At 41.1% G+C, this 10,076-nt stretch overlaps 1 protein-coding gene and 1 long non-coding RNA gene across 3 annotated transcripts in view; one reads left to right on the top strand and one right to left on the bottom strand.

The window, feature by feature from the left end:
• The window catches only part of LOC123963040, an 11,693-nt gene extending 8,355 nt beyond the window's left edge, over positions 1 to 3,338 (bottom strand). The window contains exon 1 of the long non-coding RNA XR_006823120.1: positions 3,232 to 3,338. This is a non-coding gene — a long non-coding RNA (uncharacterized LOC123963040). The remainder of the gene's footprint in view (positions 1 to 3,231) is intronic.
• LOC123963027 (nitric oxide synthase interacting protein) overlaps positions 2,711 to 10,076 on the top strand; it is an 8,838-nt gene continuing 1,472 nt past the window's right edge. The window contains exons 1-8 of one of the 2 annotated variants that reach the window (XM_046039556.1): positions 2,711 to 2,820; positions 3,240 to 3,465; positions 3,651 to 3,754; positions 3,868 to 3,973; positions 4,125 to 4,206; positions 5,954 to 6,089; positions 7,089 to 7,240; positions 7,772 to 7,888. In XM_046039556.1, the coding sequence (XP_045895512.1) occupies positions 3,685 to 3,754; positions 3,868 to 3,973; positions 4,125 to 4,206; positions 5,954 to 6,089; positions 7,089 to 7,240; positions 7,772 to 7,888 (663 nt within the window). In that variant the 5' untranslated portion in view covers positions 2,711 to 2,820; positions 3,240 to 3,465; positions 3,651 to 3,684. The remainder of the gene's footprint in view (positions 2,821 to 3,239; positions 3,466 to 3,650; positions 3,755 to 3,867; positions 3,974 to 4,124; positions 4,207 to 5,953; positions 6,090 to 7,088; positions 7,241 to 7,771; positions 7,889 to 10,076) is intronic. The other variant, XM_046039549.1, reaches the window with a different exon arrangement.

Genomic DNA, 10,076 nt, shown 5'->3' with positions numbered 1-10,076 from the left:
AGCGTCACTCTGATGTTGTAGCGTCAATCTGATGTTATAGCGTCACTCTGATGTTATAGCGTCACTCTTATGTTATAGTTTCACTGCAATGTTATAGCTTCACTCTGATGTTATAGCGTCACTCTGACGTTATAGCGTCACTCTGATGTTATAGCGTCAATCTGATGTTATAGCTTCACTGCAATGTTATAGCGTCACTCTGATGTTATAGCTTCACTCTGATGTTATAGCGTCACTGTGATGTTATAGCGTCATTCTGATGTTATAGCTTCACTGCAATGTTATAGCTACACTCTGATGGTATAGCGTCGCTCTGATGTTATAGCGTCACTCTGATGTTATAGCTTCACTGCAATGTTATAGCTACACTCTGATGGTATAGCGTCGCTCTGATGTTATAGCTTCACTGCAATGTTATAGTGTCACTGTGATGTTATAGCTACACTCTGATGGTATAGCGTCACTCTGATGTTATAGCGTCACTCTGATGTTATAGCTTCACTGCAATGTTATAGCGTCACTCTGATGGTATAGCGTCGCTCTGATGTTATAGCGTCACTCTGATGTTATAGCTTCACTGCAATGTTATAGCGTCACTCTGATGGTATAGCGTCGCTCTGATGTTATAGCGTCACTCTGATGTTATAGCTTCACTGCAATGTTATAGCTTATTATATAGATTAGGGTGCTCTTTCAAAGAACGAAGGTAAGACAGAAATAAAGCTGATATGTTCTTTATATGTTCCTAGTGTTTGTGTTGAAGATAGAAAGTATGTGCATCAGGCATCAGGATGGGAAGTGATGGTCAGCTGGAGGGCAGGGTGCTGATGGAGTGATAGTGATGGGCTCATGTTCAAAGAGTGCAGATAAAGAGAAGTGGCTTTGATAACTGCTGGGCGGGCTGTCTATGGGGGATAGTTGTTTATGAGGGAGGTCTAGTCCCACTTATTATCTGCTATAGCATCCTTTACCAGTCTCGCCACATCATTAACTTCAGACTTTATTAACTGCATCACCATAGCAACCTAACAACCTGAATATATTTGACCTTATATGGTCAGTTCTGGACCTGCTGGTATGAACTAAGATGATAACTACAGGGCCAACTGGGTGTTTATAGATCTACTGTGTTTATCTATGCAAGAAGATGCTCCTCCCTGATTACACTTGATTCATGTCTTCCTGCATCCTGAGAGAATATCATGCTACAAAAAATGTATTAATTTTCACTCAAGTATTTTGAGGTTTAATTTCCACTAGGGTACTGAAGAACCAGGGCAGTCAATACTAAAGAAGTATTTTTTTTTTTTTGTTAGTTTGAACCAGTGAATTCCTTACATGCTTAAGGTATAGAGACATCTGCCACTTCCATTCCTTATGGATGATGTTTTTCTATCCTTAATTTCTTATCTCTTTTAAGCCAGTGACATTTGATTCTGTGCATCTGTTAGTTGGAGCTTTATTTGCAATGGGTGTAGGGATCTGCTAACAGGAAATCCACAGTCACATAGGCAGGAAATGCTGCTGTTCACACAGAAATAAACAAGACATGTACATATAAGGGAAACAGAGGCACTGCTAACTGTTGGTTCAGGACATAGTTTCCTCAATAGCTACCTGAAGTGTCTGCTCTCCAAACAGTATTTATCATTTACTGATGCCCCTGATGGATCTACACACCTTTTAAAGCCTCTACTCACATGCCCAGCATGGACGTGTTCATGGTCTGTACTGGCTACAGACAGATCATTCTTAAAGCAGTGTAAGTGACGGGAGACAAAATGCACAGTTCTTGTACTGTGTACAAATTAATTCTGGTGTTCTATGAGGTGTCTGAGTTGGTAAATCAAGTGAACTTCTAATGTTACAGTCTTTTAGTACCACATTCCCTCTCCCTCACTATCCCTCTGCCACAGCTTTGCAAGGAAAATCTGGAAGCACACTGTAACATACTGTGCTAAAAGGTTTGGAAGATACCTACTAGTATGGACAGGAAGAACAATCACAGCAACTAAAATATGTTTTGTTGTAAGCCTACATATTGGATAAAAAGTCTAATTCATATCTTCATCGTAACATCTGAATTAAATATCATTTCTTGAAGTGGGAAAACATGATCACAATTTGCAGATATTTTACTTGTGTATAAAATGTTGATTTTCCCTGACAGAACTGCAGCTGAAAATTTGCCTGTAAGGTTAAATCTGGCCTTACAGCCTCATTTTCATTAATGTGCATAGTCCCTTCTTAAATTAGGCTAAATAAACATGTCACTATCATTTTAAGATATAAAAAAAATACTAACCTAGCTTTTAATCTGGAAGTAAAAATACATTTTTAAGTGAAGGTCAGTTTGTGTTGCAGAATGTGTGCTGGTTACTCTGTAACCACTCAACGTGTAAGTGTGTTATCATTTCTCCATGATGAAATATATATTTTTGCGGGAAAAGCCAGAGAGGGTGAAAGCGTGAGGGCTAATGCGCATATGCTTGTGGCTGCTGGTCCAACAAAAAAAAAATGGTTAGAATGGTAGCGCCCTCTTTGGTTCAGTTTTAGGTAATGGAGTAACGCGTATCGACAGGGAAACTGTTTTTAACAGAACACCGGCGCCAGGTAATTGACGAAGAATAATGCTGCGTTCGAGAGAACTCGGAACTCGAACATGTCCCACCTCCTACGACATTGGAACGCCACTCTGTCGCGGTTTCCTAATGTAAACTCAGGGCAAATCCACCCACTCCGACCTCATGAAGAGGCAACTCTCTGACGTCTCACAACAATGGCAACACCTGTGGAAGCGCAGATCAACTGAAAGGCAACGTAAAGTATTTTTGCCTGTACTGCATTAAAATAAGACATATGCCTACTATCATATAGCCTAGTAATACATGTTCTGCATTTAACTGATGTGAAAATATGTCGTCACTGTTATTAGCTAGGCTACCTGGTTACGGTTAACAGTTTCTGAAAGTCATCTTCTCTGTACATAAGTTAGGCTATTCGGGCTAACGTCAAAAATGTCAAAATGTAAAAACATTGGGAAATATACATTTACTGACCTACTGATGTGGCAAGACGTGAACAGTTAACTTTACAAGTGTCATATCTATGTCAACAATTTTCATTACAACGGCTATCTTTTTAAGTAACACCAAGGGCACTTGCTGGGAGTTGAGTCGTGTGTACACAAGAAACACCAGTCTGTCACGGTCAGCCATGTGTCGTGTTTACCTTTTGAGGTTGTAAATTTCTGGTCGGAAATTCCGATATCCAACTGCGATTGGAGCGCAGAATGAAACCAGAAGGTGGCGGTGGTGCAACATGGAGGATGACAGCAGCTGCCATAAAACCCCAAAGAAGAAGAAGGCGGAAGCGGAAGCAGGAGAAGAGGCAGAGGTGTCGATGTTTGGAGCTTGTTCTACATATTTCTTCTCCAGGTAACGTTCTACCCTCTAAACAGCACAGGTAATGACTCTGTTAGACAGTTGTTCTTTAGCCACGGCTCGTTTGTTGTTTTTCTAATGAAACCTTTTCTGAATACATTAAGTCTGTGCATGTGTTTTGATGTTTACGTTTAGCAGCTAATGTTAGCATCAATGCCCAAAGCATCATGAACACCATGAAGTCATCTCTCCTTCCAACACTTCTAGATTAGCTGATTAAACGGAAAAAATCTGAAGTACAATGACTCGCCATGGAAAGAATTGCACAGCCGGGGCTGTCTACACATACCACGAGAAGAAGAAAGACACAGGTGAGAAGTCCCCCCAACCCAGTCCCGTAATGTCCTGAGTGCTCTTCACAGGGGTGGTAAAGAACTTGAAACACGGGGCACATGTTAATATGTGTTGCTCTCCTCCTGCTCAGCGGCGTCTGGTTACGGGACACAGAGCATTCGACTGGGCAAAGATGCAATCAAAGATTTTGACTGCTGCTGCCTGTCCCTGCAGCCCTGCCGGGATCCTGTGGTGACGTATGTTTCTCTCTCCTACACACACACACACACACACACACACACACACACACACACACACACACACACACACATACACACATACAATGTATAACCTTATCATGTGGCCACAGATCCAAACTTGTATGTCTTGTTTCTGTTCATGCCTCAGTCCAGATGGATACTTGTATGAAAAACAGGCCATTCTTGAATACATCCTCCACCAGAAGACAGAAATTGCGAAAAGAATGAAGGTAAGCCCCACGCTGTCTCAGACTACATCCACACTGCACTGTTGCATACACGTTAAGGTTATCAGGTTGTTTTTCTAGACACCTTCTTTTTTTATTTGGCTAACAAAAAGATTGGCCTCGCATCGTCTTGACGAAGTTGACAATAATACAAGGTTGATAAAAAAAACAGCTGTGCTGACGTTTAAAATGCACGATTGCAGAAAAAGACAGCTGAAAGTTTTTATCTTAACTTTGCTGCCACACAGCTGACAGACAACAACAGACTGTTACGCCTCCAGTCAGTCTCCTCACCTATACCAGGGGTTTTCAGTGTGGGCCTCCCCTCAGACAAAGCTTGGAAAAAGGTGTCCCCTCGCCCCCCCTTGCTATTTGCTTGGTTCAAATTCCTGGATTTCTATGGAATCATGATCAGTGTTGGGCAAGTTACTCAGAAATTGTAATAAGTTACTAGTTACTTATTACTGGGCGATAAGTAACAAGTTACGTTACTATTTTACTTTCTTTACTTTCGTTTCTTTCTGTAAGTTTCACGTTGCTGTGCTGCTTCAGCAGATGCTTCAATAAATTAAATGTAGAATGGTTTGAGGTTGAAAGCTTTTTGCTGGTCACACAAAGTTGTTCAACGGACGTATATGTTCTTTTCATCTTGGACTGTGACACAACAACAGTGATGCTTACAGCTGTGAAAAGAACGTCTTTCTCCCTCGTTCTCCAGTCTACCTTTAGCTTCTTGGCTAACAGCTGACCATAACAACATAACATCCGGTGCCGCTGACCTGCAGCACAATCGTGCATTCAAGTCAAGGATCGAGCGTTCAGTGACGCAGCGTTACTTGGATTAGTAAGTAAGAATATTACTGTTTTGGAAAAGTAATCTGTTACACTACTAGTTACTGGGAAAATTTATATTATTACAGTTATTGTGACTGCCCAACACTGGTCATGATTATGTTATGATCACAGACACCCAACAGATGAGCCAAGATAGCCTAATATTGCTGTTTGACATAACTTCAGATACCAAGTACTTCCAGTAAAGCTCTTTGTAGACTCTTAAGTTCCTAAAAAAAACTCTGTCTTTAACTAATGTAATAACTGTGTCTCTCCTGAAACCCGCCTTTGAAAACCTCTGATCTATACTGTCTTTTAATACTGTTGAGTATTATACAGATGGGGGACAGGAAGTGTCTTAATATGGAGTCAGGCCACCACAAGCCTCCACTGAAATTCTATTGGAGGAATGAACAGCAAGATATTCCCTCATTTATATACACCACCTTTATTTAATCTGGTCATCTCACGGAAATCCAGAAGGAAACACAGCCAGACAGTACAAAAGGACATACAGCTTCAGAGACAGTCACATACATCACCGAGGAGATGAGTTGATATTATATCATCTCTTCTTATGGAGATGGTGGTGGAGAGCATTGTCTTGCATGTTGGTCCAAAATACTCTGTAGGTCACAGCATTTTATTCACGTCATTTTCAAACTCCCCAAACTGCTCAGGGAGCTGGTGCACAGAGGCATCTGCATTTGATGTTCCTCCAGTCTTTGCTAACCTGTCTGTCTTTGCTGTTGCAGTCCACTCTCAGCACTCTCATAGCATCGTTTTCAGAGAGCAGCTGTAAAAAAGCTGTACACGACCTGCTCAGACACAGTGGAGCATTGAGCAGATATTTCCCTCAGACCAAAAACTCCTCCCGTCATAAAACTCTGCTGTGTTTTCCTCTCCAACTCTTTAGGCGTATGAGAAGCAGAAGCAAGCGCAGAAGAGCAACAGCCAGCTTGAGTCCAAGTCAGAGGAAAGAGAGAGGGTCGAGCGGTTTAAAACCAGGGAGAACAGCATTGTGTCCAAACCCATCAACCCATTCACATCTGGTACGTGTTTGTCTTCATTATATTACTGCATGACCTCTGTCTCACTGAACTGAGACCATGTCCACACTAAACTGGCTCATTTTGAAGGGGAAAAAGATGTCCACATTAGCGACACATGGTAGGAGGAGGTTTTTTGTAATAATGACTTCAGGTCATTATTACAAAAAACCTCCTCCTACCATGAAACACCTGAACTGGGCCTCACAGTCAACATCTGTTAAGGAGAAGGACAGATGGGGTTTTTAATTCAGCTGAACTGCATTTTTGTTTTCATGAGAGCAACGACAACCTATAATGTTAAATAACACAATAACTAATCACATAAGTAGCAACATTTGATTTCACTGCAGCTCATAAATGCTACCTGGTAACAGTGTCTGGGGCGCAGATGAAAAAACTTGCCACTAAAAGTGCTGCTGGAAAAATCATATGCACTTTTGGAGACCTTTAATTTTTTTTATATAATCTTTATAATTCTATTAATTTAGCTTTTGTAAATTCTTTTTTTCAACCACGCCACATGATCACTTTTAAAAGAAGATCTGGCCAATTCAGCAATTGTGCCGGAAATTGTGTCGAGGCTTGGAAACAATTCGACACCTGTCTCCAAAGTGACACCTACTGGTCACTTTTGATTTCATCACATCTGGATTGTGGTTTCAGTGAAACAAGGACTGACCAGCGTTTCCAAATTCTACATGCAGAAGTATTTTTTTTCCTTCATATATAGGTATGGATATACAGCACATTGCTCTAGCTAATAAATAAAGGATCATCTGTCCTTGGGACAAAAGCGTCAAATATGACCATGGTCACCTGACACTGGCGTTTTGTACCACGTTTTGAAACATCTGTGCTTCAGGATCTCGACAACTTTGTCTTCATCTTGTCCCAATTATTAGCTTTTAAATTTCTCAGGCTTCCAGTCATAATTAGAAAAGGCATTCGCAGTGTTGAGCCGGTGGAAAGTGTGAAGTACAACAGTTTTTCCCCATTCAGCGCAGAGCAAAGGAAGCGAGAAGGCCAGTACAGACAGCAGCTCAGCAGAGTCCTCCAGCGCTGGTTCAGTTGCCAGTTCCAGCCAGAGCCTGCCCAGTTTCTGGATTCCTTCTCTGACACCAGAGGCCAAGCCTACCCAGCTCAAGAAACCAGTGAGTGGCCTCTCCTGTGGTTTCACACGCATTGTTGTATCCTGTTTCTTAGTCAGCAAATTACATGATTTTCAGTGTTTACTTTGGGGGATTATATTCATAGACAATACTGTTGAGCCCCTGGCAGACATGCAGCTCTCTATGGTAATCTGATGGCAGTTTAACATATTGGTCTCCTGTCTGAATGAGCAGGACAAATAGCGGGCAGTGAAAAACCGTGGGTCCCAGGTGTTTTCCAGCAGGTGTAATTCAGCTTACAGCCTCTCGTGGGGCTAGAGGCTTGTGTCACGCACTGTGTGTGCAGTTGGAGTTGTGGCCAGGTCATCTGCTTGCTTTAAGTGATGTGATATTCTCTCTGTTTGATTTGTTTATCTCTCTGTTTAATGTTGACACTATTTTAAAGGCAGAAGTCAGCGTGACCTTGGATCCAAAGATCGAAACCTGTCTCTGTCTGCTAGACTGATGTAACGTTATGTGAAATGTATGTGTTTGTAATCGCTGCCCTTTCTCTCCTTCCATGATGTCCGTCAGAGCAAGGCTGTGTTGTGTCCCATGTCAGGACGACCCATTAAAATGAATGAGCTTATCACAGTGCGCTTCACCCCGCTGGACTCGAGTCTGGACCGAGTGGCCCTGCTTACCCGCCAGGTCAGTTTACGTCCACCACTACTAGCACCTTTTTGTTTAAAAAAATCTGAAAAACAAACCACACAACCCAACATGACTGCTAACACACATTTAGGAAGGCTCAAGAACTGACTGACCTCTCCAAACTTGTCCATCAGACTGCAGCTTAACCAAACAGAAAGTTGCCAGAGATGCCACATCACGAGTATGAGCTGTATCAGTTCTTGTATACATAAACATTTCATTGATGTCTGTTGGCCAACTTGTTGGCACTGAAGGCAGCTGAAGAATCCAGCTTTCTTTTTGTTAGGGGTCCAGTAGGCTTGTTGCGATTTGCGATTGGAATCGAAAATCAATTGTTAAAGGGATGATCAGCGATTGGTTTTTCATGCACTGGGATTAAGGCAATTTTACCACTATCAGAACTAAGATGACAGTCTTTAGAATCTGCACCACACTGCAGTGTTTCCTATTCATTGCTTCAACGCTGACCGCCACATTGTTGGGTCAGATGTGAGCCTGGTCCCCACCTTCACCAGCTTTATAAACTTATGTCAAAATACTCTATTAACTTCCCACAATAGTCAATAAATTTGCAGACAAAAACTCCTCTGGAGACGGTCAAGAGTCGGTGCAAAAGAGTTTATTCCGAAACAGGACAAATAAACCCGTACAACATCCCTGCAGGTCGGAGGATGGAGTCAACCCTATGGTCTGCAGACAGCCTTCTATATATCTCTTCTGGGCTGGTGTGCCCCCTCCTTTCTTTATGATGAATTTCTTATCTTCTGCTTTTATGCTGTTCACATGTGTTGTTATACCAATTAACAAGTTTTCCAACTATCATTTATCATTCTGTGTTGTTGACTTTCTATATTTTTCTATTACAGGATAAGAAATTTGTCATTTATATTTCAACTCAAATCTCACCGTTTTTTCAAAAGTTATGCATCTATAATTTGACACACAATTATATTTCTTAAAACATTACTACAGGAATAACATGTAGTGCTGTTTCATTGATGCTTGGTTTCTTACAGTAATCTTGTTGTTATACTGGCTGTTTTCTACTTTCTGCTTATCATCATTTGTTCATCCGCTTTCTGCCTCAGAAGCTCAGCCATTCTGCCATGCAAAGTTAGAAAATGCTCCTTCAGCAAGTTCACCAAATGCTTACATGATGCTATAAGCAAGTTCACTCAAAGCTCACACAGGCTCTAAGCATCAGAGATTGGAAGTTGACAATCGACCCCTTAATTAATTAATTAAGTAAATAAACATGTAGTCTTAATATCAGCAGACTGACACATCAACAGTTCCTCATGCAGTCATAACAGCAGTAGATAACAGCAGACCAAAGCATGCACTTGTCACAGCAGATTTTGAACACCTGCAGCCTGTCCTGCAGTCATAAATCTACAGTAGATAACAGCTGAACAAGGCGTGCATAGTCTCAGTGTCTGCAGTCAGTGCTCACACTCAGGGATCTTAACCCCAGTGAGCTTGTTACTGCATTCATGACTACAGCACAGCACTTCTAAGTAAAGACAAGACACATCTAGGTAATGTTCAAAGATTAAGAAGTAAGTAAGGATAATTAATAAACTAAAAATGATTTATGATTAATACTAATCAAGGATAATAAAATGATTAACAATTCTGACTTAAGAATGATTTCTTATTAATACTGATTAACGATAATAAAATGATTAAGAATGATGACCTAGGGATGCCCTCTGCTGATCATGCTGTTTTCACCAATGACCTGACTTTGTGGAATAAGCTGGTGTCTCTTGTGCTCTGTGCTAAAGACAGGACATTCTTACTGTGATGGACTACATTTATGTATGTTTTGTAACACAATTTTCACTAATTCTGCTTCTATGTTTAACTTTGCTGCTGTTTTTGATGATGCCTTGCTGTGCTCATTCTGCTCCCAGAGCACCCGTGTCTGCTTACACACACACACATGTGCTACTGCCTCCGGGCATTTAGACACAGAGAGGAGCGCACACACTTAGAGCTATAGAGTCTTAACACTGTGATCTTAACTTTACACCATAAAATAACACTAAATGATGACAATGTAGACCACCATCGCTCTAGTAATTAATAACAATTTAGGCTGTAATGTTCTAAAATAATTCTCAACAACATACTATATACTGTTTCATATGAGTAAAATCATTATGCATTGTGGAGCTGCGTC

Source organism: Micropterus dolomieu, linkage group LG02 (genome assembly GCF_021292245.1).
Source record: "Micropterus dolomieu isolate WLL.071019.BEF.003 ecotype Adirondacks linkage group LG02, ASM2129224v1, whole genome shotgun sequence".
NCBI classification, from domain to species: Eukaryota; Metazoa; Chordata; class Actinopteri; order Centrarchiformes; family Centrarchidae; genus Micropterus; species Micropterus dolomieu.
The sequence above is the reverse complement of the archived record's forward strand: the minus strand, read 5'-3'. Positions and strand labels throughout refer to the sequence as shown.